Below are 22,266 nucleotides of genomic sequence, written 5' to 3'. Positions count from 1 at the left end.
TTCATAAGTGTGTGTGAAAATCGGTGTAAATCTGACTAAAAATGTGGAGTAAATCCGGGGTACTCCGTAGTACTAAAATTACTCCGGAGTAATTTTTTTTTACACTTTTGTGGCGTGAAAGAACACAAAACCTTCAAAAGTGCAAAAATAAGTACTAAAATGGTACTCACATTGGAGTGAAAGAAAACGACATAAAACAAAAGATACAGCAAGCTAGAAAAATTATTATAAATCAGCTTTTTAGAATCCAAAATTCAAAGCGATGGGAAAACGGTTATATACCGTTAAACTATCTAATCTAAACAAAAAGTTTAAAATCATTCAAATCGTCAACTTCTCCCATATTTTAATGCATACTTTTTGTATAATATCTACACTTTTAAGCCTGTCAAAATATGCAACAATCTATTTTATACAGCAAAAAAAAGCTTCAACTTCTTATCAGTGACCTTCAATATGCCAACACCGAATATAAAAGCTCCGGTTTGCCTGCAGATTTGCTTTCAATTTCAATCTTGTTTAATCTTAATCTATTAAATTTCTTATCAAAATCCTCGTATACAACAAAATTGATACACGTGAAAAAAAAAAAAAACAATTATGACTATCTGTTATTGTTAGATACTTTTATAGTTATTAGTAGTTTAATGTATTTCATGAATGAGTTCGTTAGCATGGGATTTTTTTTCTCCCAAAATATAACCTCTCTCTAATATCTCTCTTAACTTCGTACACACTTTGTTTTGCTGATTTTATTTTTACTCAAACAGGTTTCTCTAGTTTTCACTCCAGTCCCAATCGTTCGATGCCACATGAAATGTATCTTTAATAAAAACACAATATACACGTTCTAATTCTAACAATGATTATGCGTATATATTCTTAGTCTAGCTTTGATAGTCAGTGTGGTATCGCCAATCCGGTCGGTTGTAGTCCCTGTTTCCGTAGTTCTAGAAATATTTTCTCTCGATCAATAAATAATGGCACTTCGAGTGATGTTTGTTTCTCGCAATGCTAAGCAATTAGCTAGCACATTGGAATACACCATGCTTAGGTGTATGTCAACTGGAAGTGCATCCAAAAATATCGGTTTTATTGGACTTGGTAACATGGGTGGCCATATGTCCAGTAATTTGATTAAGAATGTGAGTGTTTAATCATTTGAATATTTCATTCAAAATGCATTAGCATTTTGGGTATTTTTGATTTTTTTAAATAGAGTGAACCTTAAAAGAATCACTCTTGTCGTCAACAGTTGAACTGATAACGAGAATATAAAATGAAATTGTTGTTGTTGTTATTCTTTGTGAGTGCGTAGGCAGGCAAGAATCAAGAATTTTGATTATTTTAGTTAAGAGTGAGTTTTTTTGGTATGAAGTTACATAACAAGGAATATTTGCCAGCTAAGAAGGGGGTGTGTCTATGGGGGCAAAGTGTTGTTCAGATATGTATGAATATTGATTAAGCAAGTCTGAATATCAAACGATCGTGATATCTATAGAAGAAATAAACAAATTATTTTACTGTCAAAATAGATGACGCACATTGTAACTCACAATAACACAATCGAAAGATCTTTCTTTACAATTGTGTTAACATGCGCGTGTTAGAAAAAAATAAAATAATAATTACAATTTTATTAATAGATAAAGTATCTAAACCACAGTATTTGTATTCTCAAGTTGATATTGTGAATTTTTTTACAATATGTTTAATTACACTTAGCTGAGGAATAAATAAGCCATAATAATAAACAAATAGTCCAGTAATTTTAGGTTCTATCTGCGGAAAAATTTCTACTGGGCTCGATTTTGGTATAGACCTTCGTTACGGCGTTGTTATGAAGATGTGAAAAATCGACATTGATATCGCGTCCGCGTTAGAAGTTATAGAGGTCAAAAGGTCACAAAAATCAATTTTTCGCATATATCTCGTAACCTGTTGCTTGGAGGCAGCGTTACCGTTAAGCGACTTTAGTCGCTATTAGCGACCTTTTTGAAGCCTTAGTGACCAAGCGATGACTTTTTATTTAAAGCGACCTTTTCACTAATTTCATAATAGCGACTTTTTTTTTCCAAAAATTGTATTTCTTTTTTAATTCTGAACATTTAGAGCTTCAAATTTGTGTTTCTTTTTTCGTTCTGAACGTATTCTGAGCTAGTTCAGAGCACCATCGATGGACTCAGAATAAAATAACTGAGCAGACCGAGTTGAATGCTGAAGGCTGAACACAAGCATTTAGCAAGTGAAATTGAAAAAAATTTCAAACAAATAAAATAATGGCGCATGAGTGCAGTAGTCGTTCTAGCTTTTTATTTTTATTTAACCCTTTTGGACCCAGCGTTACTCTCATGTAACATATTTTTAAAAATTTGTAAAAAATATTACATTAAATATTTTTTTAGGTTTCGATGGCTTAATTGAAAGATAATAATGCCTATTTATTTATTTAATATGTTAAATGCTTAGTGGATTATTACAAAAATTTAGTCAAATATCATACCTTTAATTTTTGTTAATCGAAAAAGGGACTGATATTCACATTTTTTTCTTTTTTTTGCAAACATTTTTTTTATATATGGTCATAGTTTTGAAAAAAAGATATAGAAAATGTTAATGCAATGAAAAAAAAAAATGTTAATTTTCAATGAAAAAAATTAGTGAGCACAGCATTTTGAAGGCAATTTATTCTTCTTTTTTTCTTTGGAGCAATGTTTATGTCTATCTCAACCCAAAAAAAAAAATGTATAACTAAAAAAACAAAAAAACTCAAAAAATCGATTTTTTTTGATATTTTTTTTATGATTGTTTCGACTATTGTGGTATGGAAATTTTTTTTCATTTTTTAAAAAACATTATTCCAATAGGAGATTTAATTCTCTATAAAAAGTTTTATATGCAATATATCAAAATTTTGCTTGGTTTACGAGGTATATTGAAAAAAAGCAAAGAGGGGGCTTTTGAACCCCTATCTTCAGTTTCCACCCTCTCATTTAATAGCACTCCGCGATTTTATCTTCTTTTATAACCCATTCAACGATTTCTGCAATAAAAACCCGTGAACGTCTTAATTCCTTTCTAAACTACATAATCAATAACCTATTAAAATCCTAAAATGAAGACTGTTTTTTTTAGTTTCTAATTTGGTTATTGTTAATAAAAACTTTGTTTCAAGACAACTTATGTTTATTTTTCTATGTAAAAACATATGAAAACGATTTAGCGCCTTTTTTTTTAATAGCGACTTTTTCGACAAAAAAGCGACTTTTTTTCAATTTTTCAGGTTAGCTACCTTTTTTTTTCTAAAAGCGACTTTTTTAGCGACCTTTCAAAAATTTTCAACGGTAACGCTGCTTGGAGGTCAATAGGGGTCTATGGAAAATCTGTTCGTCATAAAATTATCTACAAATACTGCCTTCTGCATTTTTCTGTAAATCCAACCGTTTTCGGAATAGAGCTGTTTCAAGCGTAGGCATAATACATGATACGTAATAATAGGTTTGTTTTTTTAAGAGTGAATAATTCAGTATTTGAATACTGAAAAATACATGTGTAATCTCTTTTGCTTTTAATTAATACGTTTTTATAAGTTTCACTTGTAATCGATATTCAAACTAACTTACTAACTAACTTACTAACTAACTAAGTTACTAAGCTACTAACTAACTATTTAATAAAATCTTAGCAATTAATTTTGAGCCTCAGGTCAAAATTACCTGAGACATTTTGGTCTCAGGATAAAAACATTTGAGGGTCAAAACACCCCAAATCAATCTTAGACTACTTCCAAGAGTCATATCGAAACTTTGAACAAATTTATGTAGTTTGAATGACTACGTTATAATATAGTCCGAAATCGGTTGGATTTACAGAAAAATGCTTAAGACAATATTTGTAGAAAATTTTATGATGAACAGATTTTCCATAGACCCCTATTGACCTCCAAGCAACAGGTCACGAGATATATGCGAAAAACTGATTTTCGTGACCTTTTGACCTCTATAACTTCTAACGCGGACGCGATATCAATGTCGATTTTTTGCATCTTCATAACAACGCCGTAACGAAGGTCTATACCAAATTCGAGCCCAGTAGGAATTTTTCCGCAGATTGGGGTAAAAAATGCCTAAAATTACTGGGCTAAATTTTTTTTTTCTTTTCCGAAGTACTTAACTAAAAAAAACATTGTTAAAAATTAAATAAAACGAGTTTGTGAAATTTTCGATTATCCTAAAAGTTATAAGCCCTAAAATTTGTTTACAATTTGCGATCTAACTTGTTTACTCAGACCTACCAAAAAGTTTTCAAAAATACAGATTATCTATTAGACTGACATATTTTGATAGACTGATCCACTTTATTAGCATCGTAATGTTCTTTTTGATTTGACTGTTTGATCTCTAGACAGTTTGAAAACAAATACCTACATAAGTTGATGTATCGCTGGCTGAGAATTATGAAAATGTATGTCTAAACAATTTTAAAAAGCGATATAGAACGTATAGTACCTAGCTAAAAGTTGTATTACAAACAATACGAGGCACCTTACCAAAATTAAATAGGGCATCCTTTTATTCTGTTCTATGAACTAGAATGATGTTCTATGAGCTAGTCTAGCTCAGCTAAAACTAAATTCTTTTCCATACCATCAATTTTTAGGAACAGGGTCTCACCCAAAATCTGATATATGTAATGTATGTGTGTCTTAGCATTTAACTCTATCAAAAATGAGGAGTTCAGAATAATAATGGAATAAGTACATTTGAAAATGTTCCTAAGGAATTTTTGAAAAAAAATGTGATCAATAGCTTTATATGCCCTGAAGGAAGAGAAGAAGATTTCTATTATTTTATTTAAGAAATATACAAACATTTGATTTATAAGGCCTTTAAAACATCCAACTTATAGAGAAGTGGACTTGACTCACTCTATAGCAATTTTTTTTAGGTGTATATTCCTAATATTATTTTAATAATTTTGTTCACTACTTAGGTTTTTGTTTAAAATTGTTAAAATTGTCCTTATTTGTTGCTTAAAAAAATTAAGATATGATAAAATGTAATTATTTTTTTTATTTTATGTAAAATAGCTTTGCTACATACAAATTGCTGCAATTTTAAAAGTGGCTATGATAAAGATATGATAAAATGTGATTATTTATTTATTTTATTTAAAATAACTTTGCTACATACAAATTGCTGCCATTTTAAAAGTCGCTACCTTATTTGTAGTACCCCGTAATTCGATGGTTAGTGCCAGGGGAAGAGGCCCAGCACAGATTCAAAACTCATCTATTATCACTGCCCAACAAAAAAATTTCCAGAATCGTTTATCATTTCTTACTGAATTAAGGATGCTGATTCCGAAAACAACATAAGATTTTTTCTAGCAAAGTTTTTAAATTATTCATACATGGAAAAGGCATATAAATTCATACAAATTTTTTTTTTGTAAAATGTTATTTTATTTATTTATTTTACTTGAACCGAAATACAGTACATTTGAAATAAATTTTTGCAGCAAAACATTAAAAACAAAAGAGCTCCTAGAAAGCAACCAGTGAGATTTTTAGGCTTAGCAAACCTTGCATTAGTTTCGATAAAAATTTTCTGGAAAATGTTAACAAACAGTTAAAATAAGCATAACTTTAAAATTAGTACGAAATTACCCTCAAAATATGGAAAACTAAAATATTTCAAAAATAGAGCTCCTAAAAATAAATGAATGTGATTCTTAGGTTTACTGACCCCAAATACATGTTTAATATAATTTTTTTAATAAACGCTTAAAATAAGGAAAACTTATTGACAATTAGTATGAAAATTCCGTTCCCCCAAATATGATAAATTAAATATTTTAAAAACTAGAGCTGCTAGAAAGAAACAAATATGATTTTTGAGCTCATTGAACCCAAATCTTTAAAATTTGATAGAAAACCTTCTGGAAAATTTTTAAAAGTTGAAAATTGTTGGCCAGTGTATCGATAAACAAACGAAACTTTCCATTAGGTCCGGAAAGAACAAAATTACTTGATATTATAGCCAAGTAACCTTCAGTGATCTCTGGAGAGAGTAAACGTTAATCAAATCCGGTAAACCTAAATTATTTTCGGTTCTAAAAAAAATTTTTAAAACTCTCAAGTTACCAAATTTTAAGTGAAATAGACCCATTTCTTTACACTTGAAAAGATGCTCCTGTCCTTATACATATAGAGAATATTGGCAATTTTGTCATAGCACGAAATTTGATGTTCAGAGTTAACACTTGTGGAGATAATAAAAATGTTAACATATTCAAATTAAACATTTATATTTTTCTCACTACAGGGACACAAACTACATGTTTTCGATATTTCAAAAGCTGCATGTGATGCTGTCAAAGCCAAAGGTGCAACAGTCTACACCAATACTAGTGAATTGGCGAAAAATTCAGATTTCGTTATAACAATGTTGCCCAACAACGATATCGTCTACAACACTTACAACGACATCATTAAGGATGGTGTTAATAAGGGTACTGTTTTCATTGACTCCTCAACTATTGATCCTACTGTGGTTAAATCTGTTCAAAAGATTATCAGTGAAAAAGGAGCTCACTTCGTTGATGCTCCTGTTTCGGGAGGTGTTCCTGGAGCTGAACAGGCTACACTAACTTTCATGGTTGGTGGAACCACAGAGGAATACAACATTGTTAAACCGATTTTGGAATGCATGGGAAAACGTATCACACATTGTGGGGATTATGGAATGGGTCAAGCTGCAAAAATCTGCAACAACATGATGTTGGGTATTTCAATGATTGGAGCTTCTGAGGCTATGAATTTGGCCATCCGCTTGGGATTGAATCCAAAAACTTTTGCAGACATTATCAACTCATCGACTGGTCGTTGTTGGTCAACAGAAGTTTATAACCCAGTTCCCGGGGTAGTTCCAAGTGCACCAGCTAATAATGGTTATAAGGGAGGATTTTCGACTGACCTTATCACAAAGGTAAGAAAAAAAAAAAACCTTAAATATTTAACATCAATCAGTTAATTTATTTATTTATAATTATTTTCTAGGACTTGGGATTAGCTTCTGGAGTAGCAACTGCTTCCAATACACCAATTCCAATGGGTGCCATGGCTCACCAGGTTTATCGTACTTTAAAGGCACATGGTTTGGGAAACAAAGATTTCTCAGTGGTCTATGAATTCATGAAGAACGAGAAGAACAATTAGACTAAAAGAAAATATCCAAGATCTGAAACAGATTTCGTCTTAAAATGTGCATTTATATTGGTATTTGATAAAATAGATATATTAACTGAATTATAATAAATATTTTGTAAATAATACAGCAAATGGCTATTTTTTATCTCAATAATGTTGGCTCCACAGAAATAATGTCACGCATAGGTACATTATTATCTTTTAGATTTTTGTGGGGAACTCTATTTTGAATGAAGTAATTGTTAGTGTCATAAATAGGTGGTTATATTAAAGAGTATACTAATGGTTTTTAGATTTTGTGCAAGGTTTTATGATGCTTGCCAAAATTATTGGTGTGCTTTTGCTTAAAGTCTGATTTAAAGTTCAATGCTAAAAAAAAAATATAGGTATTTTAAAAGCAATTTTCTGATTTTCTGTTCATTGTAATGATTGAAAACCGTTATGACGTGCTTTTATTTACGGCTGCTAACACCTAAGAAAAAAAGATGACTATTTTCCTAACCAATTAAAGAAATGGTAAACAAAAATGCAGTGGAATATATTATTTACTTGCGAAAAATGATTTGCATGCGAAAAATATTAGAATTCGTTTGTAAATCTCTGCATTCTATTTGATATTTGGAAAAATATATTTAATGTGTTATTTACATACTCATATATTAGGCTGAAGATATTAATCTCAATTAAAGAATATTTTACTCAAGAGACACATAACAACACAGTGCACGAAAAAAGGTTAGAACCACATTTTTAAAAAATGAAAAAAAAAATTTTTTTTTTTCATTACTAACGATTTATAACTTTCGAATAAGAAAACTTTTTTTTCACAATCATTTGAATGTAGGATTTTTAAATTTTTTTTGTTTTGAATTTTTGAACTCGATGAAGTGCGAAATAAGTTTGCTGTTTTTTGACTTAGGGCCAGTTGTACAAATATTTAATCCGTGGTTTAGCAACTTTTATCTTCTAAAATCGGTGGTAAGGTTCCGGTTTAGCAATAGGTGCAAGGTCCACATACGTAAAAATAGCCACATCCATGTTTGAACCGAAGTTGACCCGCAGCTAATCCGCCGAAATCGGTGGGTTAAATTCCTGATCCGAGGCTGAACCACGTTTGTACAACTGGAAATTAAAGTCATACTTCCCGAGTTAAAATCAACCATAGGTTTTCAATAATATTCATATCTGGTGGTCTGTCAGGCTAATTCGCTACTCCAAAACGGGTCACAGTTAATCCGGCAACATGAATTGAAGTGTTATATTGTTGAAGTATGCTGTAAAATAAGAGGTGACCATCTCCTAATGTTGTATTCCGTTCAATTCAATCTATTGGTAATAAATCACAACGGCATCTTTTTTTCAGGTAACTTATAAAGCCTCAAACCATGAATGAACCTCCTTTCAAATATAGCGTTTACTAAAAAAGTTTTCTTCTGTTGGTAGAACGTACCAATCACAGGCAAATTCATCTAGGTTGAACCTTTTCTAGTCCGAAAAAAATATATTTTGCTCCACTGAATATTTTGCGGCTTTCAATATGACCGGGTGACAACATTGGTCAGCCTTAATTCTCTTGAAAACACGACTAGTTTAATACCAACTTTTCACGAGTCAATTTTCGCTGCACAATAAGTTGCCAAGGCTTAAGTTCACATGAGTCGACTAAGGCCTGTAAAGATCACCGCACGGCAAAAATCGACTCGTGAAAAGTCGACTGCTTTGTTTTCAAAAGGTATTTTCATGAGGGGTATTCATGAAACGTTGTAAAGGTTTAATATATGAAAGAAAAAATCAAATAGCATGAAATGAATATACAGTAAGCTAAAATCTGAAATCATTACAAATAAGATGTCAAATGAAATAAAAATAGGTGCCAAAACCACAAATCTGCAAAATTGTAGCTTTTAACTTAAAATCATTCGAATAGAAATCATTATAAATAAGATGTCAAACGAAATAAAAAATAGGTGCATTTTGTAACCACAGTACACATAATAAGGTAATATATTCCGAACGTTGTCAAAATTTGTTTGTCAAAAATGGGCACCAATCTGTCAGGTCGGCCTTTAATTTTTATATTTCAATCGCAGTAAACAGGAAATTTGTTTTTGTTTTAATTTATAAAATGTCATTTAAAAATATTAGGTATAAATTGAAAAATAACAAATTTTCTTCGTGTTTCATCGCGGAAAATGGTAAATTATTGTTTAAAAATTAGTGGTGTGCGTGGTTTATCAGTTTTTGTGTGTTTTTCGTCGGTATTTTAAACAATTAAGAATTCGGTAGCTGACATTGGTCGCCAAAGTGTCATGTTTTGACAATCTGGCGACCAATGTCAGTTCGGAATATATTACCTTTTTATGTGTACTGTGTTTTGTAACGATCTTCTTGACTACTTTTAGAATCTTACTCATTTTTGACTAGAATACAAACTGGCCAACCACACGGCAACACTTTTTCTTTTCTATAAACTTCAATCACCACACTGAACAAAACTTTTTTTACAAATGTCAACTGTCACTTTGAGTGATTTTCACTTTTGTTGTTTTGAGGAAGACGAATTTTGTGAAATCAATTTGGTTTGTTTCTTGTTTGTTTAAACAAAAAATTATAAAATAAATAAATAAAAATGGGTGAAGATTGGTGTTTGGAAAAACTCGAAAACCTACGCATCAAAGAAAATCGTGTCGAAACATTAAATGAAATCCGTTCCCATCTAAATATTGCACAATCTTTAGAAAACATTGTCACTGAAAAATTGCTAAAATCTTCAGAAATCTACGATTGTTTGGAAGAACAAGATAATTCTAATAATGCCAGGTAAAAAAAAAATAACTTATTAAAAATGTTCCTTTATACATTCTAACTGTTTCTGTTAGTGTACAATCTGATTTAGCTATCGACATACTTTCCATTTGCATGTCTCACTTGACAATCAATCAAACTGACCTACCCAACTTACTTGAGCGTTCACTGCAACACAACAATCCTAAAGTTCGTGCTTTAGCTTTGAATACAATTCTTAAAGAACTCGCCAAACATTCAAATGCTACAGTTGCAGAAGATCTAATTCAAGTCATCATAAATTGCATTGCAGAACATGAAACGAGCGTTGGAGCTCCTTCTGTCGAAATACTTTCAATTCTTTTAGCTGACAAGATCAATAAAAGACAATTCAAAGAGGCTTTGTTAAGCAAACTCAATCAAAGCGATGACATAGTTCGTTGTCGAATTTATGAAGTCGCTATTAATTTGTCTAAAATATCTCCAGCTCATTTGAGTGAAGTGGAGGAAATTCTCCACTCTGCTGTGGAGACTTTGGAGAACAATGATATTTTGTTGCAAGTGAATGTCTTGGAAATCTTGGCTTCACTTGCTGGACAAAATCATGGACTCGTTTTCTTGGAACAGAAACGAGTCTTTGAAAAAATATCAAAAAGAGTCGATGAAATCGAACAAAATCCATTAGATCGTCTGTTGGTTCCGGGAATTATGAAATTCTTTGGAAAAATTGCCTACAACCAACCTCAAAAGATTATAACTGGCTATCCAAATATGATTCTCTGCCTGTTTGATTGTATTCATTCAGCTGATCCAATGATTTTGCCAACAGCTTTTGATACACTCGGGAATCTGGCTCATTCGCAACAGGGAAAGCTTCTCTTGGAAGCCAATTATTCGAGTTATCTGAGACAAACATTTGAGGACTTTTTCTCGTATTTGAGAAATCTTCCGACAGAGTTGAAAAATCGAGCATTTAACGCTCTGGAAATTGTATTTTCTTGTGAAGGTGAAGCTTCTCAAGATGTTAGGTAAGTAACTCTTGATTCTTTATATTTTTCATTCCTATATTTTGAAATTCTTTTTTTTTTTTTAATTTTAGCAAAGTATTACAAAAATGGTATCAAATTCTTGCTGGAGGAGAAAACCTACAATTTCTAATGGATTTTTGTCGCAATCCATTTCCGGATATTAAAGTTGCTTGTTTGAATTTTATTCGAGCATTGTGTCGTTATCGTTGGGGTATTGTGGCTCTTAAGTATACAGCAGGATTTGTTGAATACCTTCTTGATAGAAAAGTTGAGTTTGATAAAGATGCAAAGTATGCAAAATTTGAAATTATTGAAATACTGTCGGAGAGTAATGTATTTGATGTTCAGACACAACTTCAATTGAAAAAATATGTTAATGAGGGACCATATTTTGTACAGCCAATTGTTGAAATTGCTGTTGAGGGTAGTTAAATAAAATGAACAATTAATAATTTTAACAGAATATGTTTTCTTTTGCTAAGACTTGAATTAGGTAGTCCTTTAGATTAGAATTTTAAGGCTTTGCGATATCAGTAGAAATCTCCAAATTTATTAACCGCCAACAAGATTGTCCATATTGCGATCGGCGAAACACATTTCTCCAGTATTATGGACGTCCGAACATCAAGAGGAGCCTACATTGACTCTGGCCACTACACTACTAGGGGCCAGTTGTACAAACGTAGTTCAGCCTCGGATCAGGAATTTAACCCACCGATTTCGGCGGATTAGCTGCGAGTCAACTTCGGTTCAAGCATGGATGGAGCTATTTTTACATATGTGGACCTTGCACCAGAGCTAAACCGGAACCTTACCACCGATTTCAGAAGATAAAAGTTGCTGAACCACGGATTAAATATTTGTACAACTGGCGCACGGTTGTCCAAAATGACTTATCTCGTTGCAAAAATCATAACTTTTGAACGGATTGAGTTAGCGGTACAATTTTTTTTTTTATTTAAAGGACATTTCTAGGGCTGTTATACCAATGAATTTCAATAAAATTATTTCACAGGGTGTTTCGGAATCATCGGCCAAAAACAGATTTTCTTTAAAAAAAAAGTTTAAATTAAAATTGGTATGCCATTTTGTAGAAATCACTAATCCACATTTAAAAACAAAATTTCAAAAAAATACAACGTCACGTTTTCGAAAATTTTATTTTTCAAAAAAAAAATTCAAAATTTTTTTAAAAATCCAAAAATTATTTTTTTTTAAATTTTATTTTTGGCTTATATTTGAGTTATATAAGTGCTTCTTCACAAAAAGTTTCGTTGAAATCGAATAAGCCGTTTTGGAGAATATCGGATTTGAAAAAAAACGGTTTTATGGCAGGTACCGTAAAAAATCCATTCGGTTCCATTCATTAAGCCGAATAGGGTATGTGTACCAATCAATTGTTGATTCAAAATAAAAATATTTAGCTGCGCATGCTTGCGCACTGCCGAGATTTTGTACTTTGAAAAAAAATGAAGGCAGAAGGAACAGATTTTCTTTAAAAAAAATGTTTAAATTAAAATTGGTATGCCATTTTGTAGAAATCACTAATCCACATCTAAAAACAAAATTTCAAAAAAATACAATGTCCCGTTTTCGAAAATTTTATTTTTCAAAAAAAAATTTCAAAATTTTTTTAAAAATCCAAAAATTATTTTTTTTGAAATTTTATTTTTGGCTTATATTTGAGTTATATAAGTGCTTCTTCAAAAAAAGTTTCGTTGAAATCGAATAAGCCGTTTCGGAGAATATCGGATTTAAAAAAAAACCGTTCTATGGCAGGTACCGTTAATAATGATTTTCCAAAAAAATTTTTTTCATTAGAAGATAGACCTTGTTTTCAAACTTACATTTGAATTTTTTAAACAAAATCGTTGGAGCCGTTTTTGAGCAATTACAGCTTTACTGAAATTGGTGTATGACAAGTACCGTTATTTTTGGCCCAAAAAAATTAATTCCAAAAACACCTCTGGAGGGTCTCCAAAAAATGCTACATACCAAATTTGAAGTCAATCGGTCCATCCGTTTAGGATGTAGATCCTTATACAGACAGAAAGGCAGACGGACTTCCGGGACCAACTTTTTTGGCATTCTCTATAATCGTAATATCATGGAAAAGTGTAATCTGAACTTTTTTTAGATGTGAATTAGTGATTTCTACAAAATGGCATACCAATTTTAATTTAAATATTTTTTTTTTAAGAAAATCGGTTTTCGGCCGATGATTCCTAAACACCCTGTAAAACAATTTTCTTGAAATTCATTGGTGTAACAGCCCTGGAAATTTCCTTCAAATTAAAAAAAAAACTGTACCGCTACCTCAATCCGTTCAAAAGTTATGATTTTTGCAACGAGATAAGTCATTTTGGACAACAGTGTGGCGCTAGGAAATGTTCCGATGTGGATATCCAGATCGTCGCATTCACATGGAAACACTGAGGGCCAGTTGTACAAACGTGGTTCAGCCTCGGATCAAGAATTTAACCCACCGATTTCGGCGGATTAGCTGCGGGTCAACTTCAGTTCAAGCATGGATGTGGCTATCTTTATATATGTAGACCTTGCACCTTTCAGAAGATAAAAGTTGCTGAACCACGGATTAAATATTTGTACAACTGGCCCTGAGGAAGTTCAACGTCGGAGGACAATTGCAAGACATTGCCTGGTCTTTTTCCGATCGCATATCGGCGGCAGCAGAAGTATAAAGCACCATTGGCAACACTGTTAAAAGGTCATCAGAAATGCCGAATCCGAGTGTGAAGCCCTTCGTCGAAAACCCGCCATCGATCAAATATTCATACTACGGCAGATCTTAAAAAAAAGGAAAAGGAACATCAAATTGATACCGTGAAGTATTACAAAACGGTAGCATTTTTTTCCGTCGATCCTTATTTTGGGAGAGCCATTAAAACTGTCGCATTTCAACGACTTTCGTTTTTGTATGAAAATAATTCCATACCGGAGTGTCGATGTTCAGGGGGGCTATTCCGGTTCTATGAAAAGTACTATGAAAAGATTTATCATCGATAAATATGAATTTACGATTCTGGTTCCCTGGAAACATGAAAATAACTGTCGAACATTTTTCATATGAAAAGTTTTTTACCATCGCAAAATTTTCTGCGAAAAGCATCGTAAAATAGAAAATAACACTACTATTCAAAATAAAAACTTCTTTACAGCAAAACAAAATGTTGGTTTAAAAATAAAACAAATGAAAACAATTTCTTTTTAAACAAGGCTTATGATTTTTTGTGTGCCACATAAAACGCAATTAACAATTATATTTGATTTTTAGTCAATTTATTTGTTTTGTTTGAAAAGTTGACCACATCTAGGTTTTTGAAATTGTTTCTTTGGCAATAAGGATATTCATTCATAAGCGGTTCTGTGACACTATACTTTAGTTTTAATTCAATTTTCAAAAATGTGTGGCGCCACACGTATAGTCTCCAATCACCAAGAAAAATGGCTGCCTCACAATAAAACATTCATTATGGCGAATTGAGTTGAGATTTCGCAAATTAACCAGAGCTAATTACTGTGGGATTTGATAAACAATTCGAATTTTATATCACCATCAGCGCATTTCAAATTTGGTAATTTGTCTTGTATTAAGAATTATGTGACCGAAAAACAGTCCATTTCCATCTGGCTTGATAATTTTATAAGAACTTTCAAAAACTGTTTAAATTTTCCCGATATATCTTTTATTGCTCGAGATTATCTTAAATTTGAGTTAATAAGCCAAAGAGAAACTAAACTTAATCTAAAGTTTAGGTCACTGGTCACAGAATTTTTGCCACAAGAGCCAAAATATACTTTTCGGAAGGTTTTTGGGTTGCTTAACTCGAATCCGCAGTCAACAAATTCTATTAGCCTCCGTTCTTGAAATATAACCGTTTAAAAAAAAAAAACCTTTTTTCTGCATTTTATAACCGTAAAATTTCAAGAACGAAGGCTAATAGAATTTTTCTGACTGCGGATTTGAATTCAGCAACCAAAAAACCTTCAGAAAAGTATATTTTGGTTCTTGTGACAAAAAAAGTTTAATTTGGTTGGCCAGTGCTGTTTCTGAGTCAAAAACCGCAACTTAAATTTTAAATATCTCGGGCAGCAAAAGAGATATCGGAAAGATTTAAACATTTTTTGAAAGAATAAGACCAGTTCTCATAGGCACCGTTACAAATTTATTCATAATGAATTACCCCACATAAAAACATAACCACGAAAACAGCCAAAATGACGTTTTGTTTGCATTTTCTAACGGTAATATATCAAAAACGGAGGCCAATAAAAAATTTCTGACTTCAGATTCGAGTTCAGCACATCCAAAACTACTAGAAAAGTATATTTTAGTTCTTGTGGCAAAAACCTTGTTGACCAGAAGTGTAATCACCGTTACAAATTTGTTTTCAATGAATTACCCCACATAAAAACAGAACCTCGAAAACAGCCAAAATTACATTTTGTATCATTTTATAACAGTAATATTTCAAAAACGGAGGCCAATCAAATTTTTCTGACTTCAGATTCGGATTCAGTACCCCAAAAACTACTAGAAAAGTATACTTTGGTTCTTGTGGCAAAAAAAAAGTTAAATTTTGTTGACCAGTGTAATCTTAAAATTCGAACTATTTTTTTATTATAAAAAACTGTTATACATTTTATACTTCAAAAAAAATTTAACCTGGCAATGCTTTTTGTGAAACACACGTGCCTGCGAAACGGAACAAAACAAAATCAAAACACTATTTTGCCTGTCAATTTTGACACATGTTTTGACAAAAAAAAACACGGTCCTCTCCAGTCGTCGAATCGAAGAACATGGGTGTTTTAGCAGAGGTAAATTTCAATTTAAATACAAAATGAATCATTTTAACAATAATTGTCAATTTAAAATCAACAGCTAGCTGGTGATGAAAACAGCGGAGAAGGTGCTCGCACTTTTGTCTTTGAAGACGAAGGTCATACGCTGGGAAATGCCTTAAAAACAATCATCAGTCGATAGTAAGTAGTTGTCATCGTCTTAAATCTTCCAAATTAAATGTTTATTTTCTTTATTTTAGTCCTGATGTTGATTTCTGTGGCTATACAATTCCCCATCCCACAGAAAACAAGCTTCACTTTCGCATTCAGTCGCGAAAGAATCGAGCAATTGATGTTCTGAAAAGAGGCCTCGAAGATCTCGATTCGCTGTGTGACTACACAATTGAAACATTCGAGAAGGAAATTAAAGCTTTCAATGAAAATAAAGTTATGATTTAATTCAATTTTAAGAGTAAGTTAATGAGTGTTTTTTTTATCTCTGTTTTAAATAAATTTAGATTTGGGCTCGTGCTTTTTTAGGGTCATAGTTTGCCTTTCTCAAATGATGATAGTTTGGAAGGACTTTTCTCAAAAAGTCGATTTGCAATGTTTGAGACTAAAAAGAGATTCGAGTTAATGGAGAATTAGAATTCAAGTCTTTTAACTTACTCCTTGCTTTTCAATAGCTTCCCTTTGTAGACAGTCTTTTCCATAAATCACAGTGTTTTCGGGGAGATCTTGTTTGCCTTGGACACTGCAACCAGCTCCAATAATGCATCCACTCGACACAGACACGTAAGGCGAGACAAAGCTTTTGCATTCAAAGACATTCTTCTCGCCGATTTTGTATGCTTCCACTCTGCATCCAACTTCGAAGACATTATTCGGTCCGATAGTCAGGACCGGAGTTTTCCCCTCTTCAAACAAAGGATGGTCACTTGGAATTCGATGAACAATGGTTGAGTATTCTTCGACAATGCAATTCTCGCCCAAAATAATCGGACCCGATTCGGCGATTATGGTTGCACTTGGGTGGATTGCACAGCCACTTGATATGGTGATGTCACCGCGAAGTTGACTATCTTCGCAGACAATTGATTTGGGGTAAATTTTAATACTGTGAAGGGGGAGAAACTATTTGTAGGAAAAGTGATTGTAATTTTTGGAAAAACGTACTCACTAATCTCCGTTCCTGGCATTTTTTCAATTAAAAATTTATAATTTTTTGGGAAAATTTATTGTTTATGTCGTAGAGTGAAAACAAATTTGCATAGAACAGTTTGGAAACTGGCCCAAATGTCATTATTTTGTATAACAGTTGCGGGTGTGTTCGTTAATATGATTATTTAATGTTTTTGTATCGGATTTACACTATTGCGCTTGAGTTAACTTCTTACGAAACAAAAAAATGATACCTGACACAAAAAGTCGGATAAAATATTCAAATTTTTTTTCGCTTCGATACAAAATTCTTTCCAAAACTAAAGGTATAACTACAGCGAGCATTTTTTGTAAAAAGTCAAAAAGTGAACATTTTCAAACTCATTTTGTGACAGTTTTCCGATCACAAAATGAAAAATAATAGGGGTAGTCACGATCTGATGCAACTGGTCTTGTATCCTTGCAAAAGTGCAAAAGTGTAAAATCTTACAACACTACAACAACAAAATATACGGATTAAAATTTTACAACAGTCTTGCAAATTTGCTATACCCTAGACCTATTGCAAAATAAAAATACAATAGAGTAAAATTATTTTTGACAGATGGCAGCTCACCGTCGCCTCGCCCATGATAATGATAAACAGTTTGTCTTTTTTATTCTGTTTATTATGGTTGTCGGTTTGTCGGTACTCATGTCCCGTAAATTAGTTTCTTTTGATGTAAAATAATTTGTGAAAATGAATTAACCCGAACAAAACAAAGAATTAAATTATAAAAAATGGAAAAAAAGAAGAAGCAACAGTGGAGGAACAACCCTGTTAAAAAAAAAAAACATCACGGATTTCATTCATGCTTCAATATTTACTATAGATAAGAAAAGGGGCGTTCACGATCTATTGTAAAAAAAATAAAATTTTACATTTTTACAAGGCCTGTTGCACCAGATCGTGAATACCCCTAATGATTAGAAAACTTTTTAAGTTAAAAAAACAATTTTTGTAGATTTTTTTCAAACAAAAAAAATTTAATTTCGCAAATATTCCACTTTTTGCTAAAAGTGATCATTGTTTTAATTTTAATTCATTTATTTCTTATACTATGTTTCCACCTACGCTAAATCCGAGATTTAGCTAAGTAGATTTAGATTAAATCTCGAGATTTATTTTAAATCTACTTCGCTAAATCTTAGATTTGGGTTCAGCTACCCTAAATCTAAGATTGTCGCCTACTTTCAATCCGAGATTCAGAATAAAACTCGAGATTTGTGCTAAATCTACTTAGCTAAATCTCGGATTTAGGATAGGTGGAAACGTAGTATTATGTTAAAAATAATTTTCTGTTGTTTTTCTTGACTTTAAATTAATTTGAATTTTTTTTTTTATTTTGACTTTGACAGAATACTCGATGATATTTTTTCGTTAAGCCTGGTACGCTGCTGATGCGAAAAGAAATTTTCCATACAAAATTTCGTTAACGAAATCCTGAACGAAAAATTTCGTTTTCTTTTCATTTTTTAGTACGCAGCTCTAGCGAAAAATTAGAGAGTTTTCACTCATTTGTCACTTACTTTTTACTGTCCTGTGCATTTTTCTCGACTCCAAGAGCAGTGTTGACGGTTTTTCACTTTGAATTCATTTATTTCTTGCTTTAAAAATTATTTTCTGCTGGTTTTTCTTGGTTTTAAATTAATTTTGAATTTTTTTATTTTGACTTTGACAGAATACTCGATGATATTTTTTCGTAAGCATTGTCGTTGTCCACTTTGGAGACTTGAAAATTGTTCGTTTCGCATCAGCAGCGTACTAGGCTTTAGTTGGTTGTGCTGTATTTTATCCAAAGCGGTGTTTTTGATGTGAATTCGTCCCGACTAACAAATTTGCTTCTATAAAGCTTTACAGGTGGTAATGTAGCTCCTGTAAAGCCTTATAGAAAGGATATTGTTTGTTGGAGTAACAATTTAGCTCGTCGATATCTGCGGATTAGCTGTGGTTCATTTTCGGATCCAGCATGGATTTGCCCTTTTTAACATACATGAGGTTGTAACAAGGCAACAGGATGAGAATTTGGGATAAGGATTGGGAAAAGGAAGACCGGATCGGATAAGGATAGGGATTTTTGAAAGGAAATAGGATAGGAATAGGAATGCGCAACGGACGAGACCATGGCATGCTGGCGGAGCACGGCTAAGCTCGCCGGATTAGGGGGGGATCTTGTCTTGCCGGTACGCCTCACCTCGTTACAAAAACAAACATCATGCCAACTTTCTTTTTATCTCATAACGATAGTTGCGGCTCTGAGGGTGTCTGCAGATGTCGGGGCAGACGGGCCGTTCCCCCACCACACCTGGAATCGGTTTGGCCATTTTGGTCCGATTCCCCTTGGACCGATCCTCTGCTACCCCATCATACTGCACCGTCCATTCTTAGCGGGCCCCTCCACTCCTCCTGTAAAATTTTCTATTTAGCAAAGCATTTTAGAACCTTTTGGTCCCATTCAAAAACGGTACGTGGCGTGGCTCACAATAACAAACATTTTTATTTAAAACAAGAAACAATAAGTATTATAATTTGTACTGGATGACTTGCACCCGTGTAACTCCATTTGAGTTTACACTAAATGCTACACAAAAAAAATAAGTAAAAGGTACAGTTAAGCAATAATTAAGTATTTGACCAACAATGAACAATTTAAAACGGAAATATGATATAAATATAAAGATTTAAAAGATCTTAAGAACTACCAAGATGTGATGCAAGTCGACTCCTTCGTCGGTGGACCTTTGCATCCACACTGGGGCTGTCGACGTCTCTGGAATTTAAATTCTGCCAGAGAAGTGTCACTCTCTCCCCTTCGCACTTCAGCGACACAATAATTTTAGGGTCGATATTTCGAGCCCAGCCTCGCCCGAACTTCCAAATTTGCAATTTTGCACCAATTATTAATTACCCTACCTATAAAGCGCTTTTTAGGTGGTTGGCACCTCAATTGGGGTGATAAAAACTAACTACTATCGTCGGATGAAACTGGTTCGCCCTTGTCGCTCCCGTACGACGACGTCACGCCCTACCCGCAACACCCTTTTGGTTTTTTAGCACTTTCAATTCAAAATTTATACAATAAAATATTACTTAAAAACAATTTAAAATAAAAATTATGCCAACGCTCAAAATAAATAATTTAAATTCAACGTCTAGTTGCGTTTTTCAATGATGGCCGCTCTTCTAGGCATCCGGTTGGTGATTTTGATAATTTTGGGTTCGTGCCCACGATGCCAAAAGCTTTCGATTTAAATTTATAAGTTTTGATTCGAAGTTGAACTTTCGACTTTCGAATTTTCGCACTAATGTTTGAATTTTTTAAATGTGGGGTTCGGTCTCGGCTTTTTCGGAGTTCAAATTAGGTTTTGTTATAGGGTGATTATTCACAATTACTTCTAGTTTTATATTTTTTTTTTTAAAAGATTAGGAGTTTGCACTATTTATTTTTAAACTTATTTCTAGGTACTCATCACTTCATTTTTTTGTTACAGCTTCTCGTGCACCTGACTCAACGTTTGTTTTGTGCCCTTTATGTTGCTTCTTCATCCGGGCGACGCTGTCGTCGTCGTCGTCCTGCCTCTTCGACCCGAACCCTATATTTTTATCGGTTATAGCTCTATCTTATTTAAATTCTTAATATTTAGGACTCACCACACAATTTTGATTTTTGTTTCTTAACTTTTTACGAAAGTTTCTTCGAATTTTCAGCCGGTACAGAACACTAAAATAAAATAAACTTACAGCACTGAAAACTTGAATTTAATAATCTTCTATCTTACACTTTACTCTCAACGGCTTGATTTAGACACTCCGACTATCTGTTTGCAACTATGCCTAGTACTTCTGGTTCGCATTCCTACCGCTACCTAAACGTACCAAAACCACCACTATTCCTTTGTTCAGGTAACGTACATGAACTCCGTTGGTATAGAGGCACCTCGATTTAGTAGGAGCCGTCCCTTAACGTAACCCCCCGTTGCGGATAGCATTGCCTACAAATATTGTTTTATTGTGTGTATCCCCCAAAAGTAGCTCATATCCCCACCACTTAAACATGTTCGAATCTGAATGCTTCCATTCGATTCGGAGTCATTCGGACTTTTTGATTCCAACTCCATCTGTCAAAACATCTCTCAGTTAATTTGGAATAAAAAAATTAACTTGAACAGATGCGAAGCGTTGTTTTATTTCTTTTAATCCTACTTTTATTTCTCCTTTATAAATTAATAAATTAGTTTGGAAACAAAACAACATAAGTAACAAAGAACCAAAGTCCTTAAAAAAATCCCACAATAACTCATCAAATCAATTGAACAACCTGCGCTTTACTTTTGTTTTTGTCCGATTCGCGACTACACAAAAAAGAACATGTCGGCTTATCCTTGAACAGGAATTAGCAAGACGCTGCTCAAAGATAAATCCTAAGGAGATATGTTATTCCGACGAATACTACGATGACGAGTTTGAGTATCGGCACGTTGTCCTGCCCACATGGAACTTGTAAACTTGTCCCAAAGACACTTCTCATGTCGGAAAATTAATGACGAGCAACTGGTGTGTACCAGTCCCGTGGATTGGTGCATTATATGCTACACAAACCAGGGCTTCCGTAGGCCGATCGAACCAAAATAAAACAAGTCCAATTCAACGCCATTGAATCTTCTGAGACAGTAAGTATGTAAGGTCGTCAAAAATCAAGAGTGGCGCTCTCCGAATGCCAAACATTCTTTACCCAACCCACCGGCTATCTCGAGAAAAAGAAGGTAATACGCAGAAGAACAAATCTTGTATCATCTCTCTTGTTTCTAATTTTTGAATAAGTTCAGTCACATTCCCTCTTTTATCATACTATTCAAAGAACTCAAGGTGCACAAGGAACGGCGAGCAATTCATCTTCTTGCCTTTCAGGGTGTTATACATCTATTATTATTTTGTTGAGTTTCCTTACAAAAATTAATACCACAAGGGAGTTATGTCTTCTCGAATCTCGGACGTTTGAATTCATTTAGAAATATTTTTAGCGAAATTTTATTTTGATGCAGAGGCTGCCGTAACAAACCTCCGGATAGGTAGAGCTCCGGGAGCTTTACGTAAACGGTGACAGGCTGCCTTTTTAGTAAAACATTAAACAACGTGGGGAATGAACCCACTTAACCCCAAGCCGGGCTATAAAATCGTTGCGTTGTTGCGGATTCCTGGCCAATAGATACATCCTTAGAAAAAAAAAAACAAACAAA

General features: G+C 33.1%; 4 protein-coding genes and 1 long non-coding RNA gene across 5 annotated transcripts; 3 read left to right on the top strand and 2 right to left on the bottom strand.

Annotated features, from left to right (window-relative positions):
- Window positions 1-836: 836 nt before the first annotated feature.
- Window positions 837-7,335, top strand: LOC129906044 (probable 3-hydroxyisobutyrate dehydrogenase, mitochondrial). Its single transcript, XM_055981664.1, has 3 exons — window positions 837-1,145; window positions 6,327-6,989; window positions 7,061-7,335. The coding sequence occupies exons 1-3, from the start codon at window positions 981-983 to the stop codon at window positions 7,217-7,219; spliced, it is 987 nt and encodes a 328-aa protein (XP_055837639.1). The 5' UTR covers window positions 837-980; the 3' UTR covers window positions 7,220-7,335.
- A 2,406-nt stretch (window positions 7,336-9,741) lies between these two features.
- LOC129906598 (26S proteasome non-ATPase regulatory subunit 5) lies at window positions 9,742-11,483 on the top strand. Its single transcript, XM_055982409.1, has 3 exons — window positions 9,742-10,030; window positions 10,090-11,022; window positions 11,094-11,483. The coding sequence occupies exons 1-3, from the start codon at window positions 9,840-9,842 to the stop codon at window positions 11,452-11,454; spliced, it is 1,485 nt and encodes a 494-aa protein (XP_055838384.1). The 5' UTR covers window positions 9,742-9,839; the 3' UTR covers window positions 11,455-11,483.
- A 4,265-nt stretch (window positions 11,484-15,748) lies between these two features.
- On the top strand, window positions 15,749-16,309 carry LOC129921337 (probable DNA-directed RNA polymerases I and III subunit RPAC2). Its single transcript, XM_056003137.1, has 3 exons — window positions 15,749-15,864; window positions 15,929-16,029; window positions 16,089-16,309. The coding sequence occupies exons 1-3, from the start codon at window positions 15,847-15,849 to the stop codon at window positions 16,285-16,287; spliced, it is 318 nt and encodes a 105-aa protein (XP_055859112.1). The 5' UTR covers window positions 15,749-15,846; the 3' UTR covers window positions 16,288-16,309.
- LOC129921336 (dynactin subunit 6) lies at window positions 16,260-17,136 on the bottom strand. The gene is made up of 3 exons (XM_056003136.1): window positions 17,005-17,136; window positions 16,498-16,945; window positions 16,260-16,444 (listed from the first exon to the last, which is right to left on the bottom strand). Exons 1-3 carry the CDS (start codon window positions 17,025-17,027, stop codon window positions 16,343-16,345), a joined length of 573 nt encoding a protein of 190 aa, XP_055859111.1. The 5' UTR covers window positions 17,028-17,136; the 3' UTR covers window positions 16,260-16,342.
- Window positions 17,137-20,341: 3,205 nt separating this feature from the next.
- LOC129905743 (uncharacterized) lies at window positions 20,342-21,250 on the bottom strand. Its single transcript, XR_008770644.1, has 3 exons — window positions 20,809-21,250; window positions 20,681-20,750; window positions 20,342-20,622 (listed from the first exon to the last, which is right to left on the bottom strand). It is a non-coding gene; the product is annotated as an uncharacterized LOC129905743 (long non-coding RNA).
- Between the last annotated feature and the right edge of the window lie 1,016 nt (window positions 21,251-22,266).

Source organism: Episyrphus balteatus, chromosome 1 (assembly GCF_945859705.1).
Source record: "Episyrphus balteatus chromosome 1, idEpiBalt1.1, whole genome shotgun sequence".
Taxonomy (NCBI): Eukaryota; Metazoa; Arthropoda; class Insecta; order Diptera; family Syrphidae; genus Episyrphus; species Episyrphus balteatus.
The sequence above is the reverse complement of the archived record's forward strand: the minus strand, read 5'-3'. Positions and strand labels throughout refer to the sequence as shown.

Coding starts and splice junctions, on each gene's coding strand:
- LOC129921336 (XM_056003136.1), bottom strand. CDS start 17,027: ATGCCAGGAACGGAGATTAGTGA. Junction 16,946..17,004: donor CCAGGAACGGAGATTAGTGA/GTACGTTTTTCC, acceptor CCCCCTTCACAG/TATTAAAATTTACCCCAAAT. Junction 16,445..16,497: donor AAGCTATTGAAAAGCAAGGA/GTAAGTTAAAAG, acceptor ATCTCTTTTTAG/TCTCAAACATTGCAAATCGA.
- LOC129921337 (XM_056003137.1), top strand. Junction 16,030..16,088: donor AAAACAATCATCAGTCGATA/GTAAGTAGTTGT, acceptor TCTTTATTTTAG/TCCTGATGTTGATTTCTGTG.
- LOC129906044 (XM_055981664.1), top strand. CDS start 981: ATGGCACTTCGAGTGATGTTTGTTTCTCGCAATGCTAAGCAATTAGCT. Junction 1,146..6,326: donor CCAGTAATTTGATTAAGAAT/GTGAGTGTTTAA, acceptor TTCTCACTACAG/GGACACAAACTACATGTTTT. Junction 6,990..7,060: donor CGACTGACCTTATCACAAAG/GTAAGAAAAAAA, acceptor ATTATTTTCTAG/GACTTGGGATTAGCTTCTGG.
- LOC129906598 (XM_055982409.1), top strand. CDS start 9,840: ATGGGTGAAGATTGGTGTTTGGAAAAACTCGAAAACCTACGCATCAAA. Junction 10,031..10,089: donor GATAATTCTAATAATGCCAG/GTAAAAAAAAAA, acceptor TGTTTCTGTTAG/TGTACAATCTGATTTAGCTA. Junction 11,023..11,093: donor GAAGCTTCTCAAGATGTTAG/GTAAGTAACTCT, acceptor TTTTAATTTTAG/CAAAGTATTACAAAAATGGT.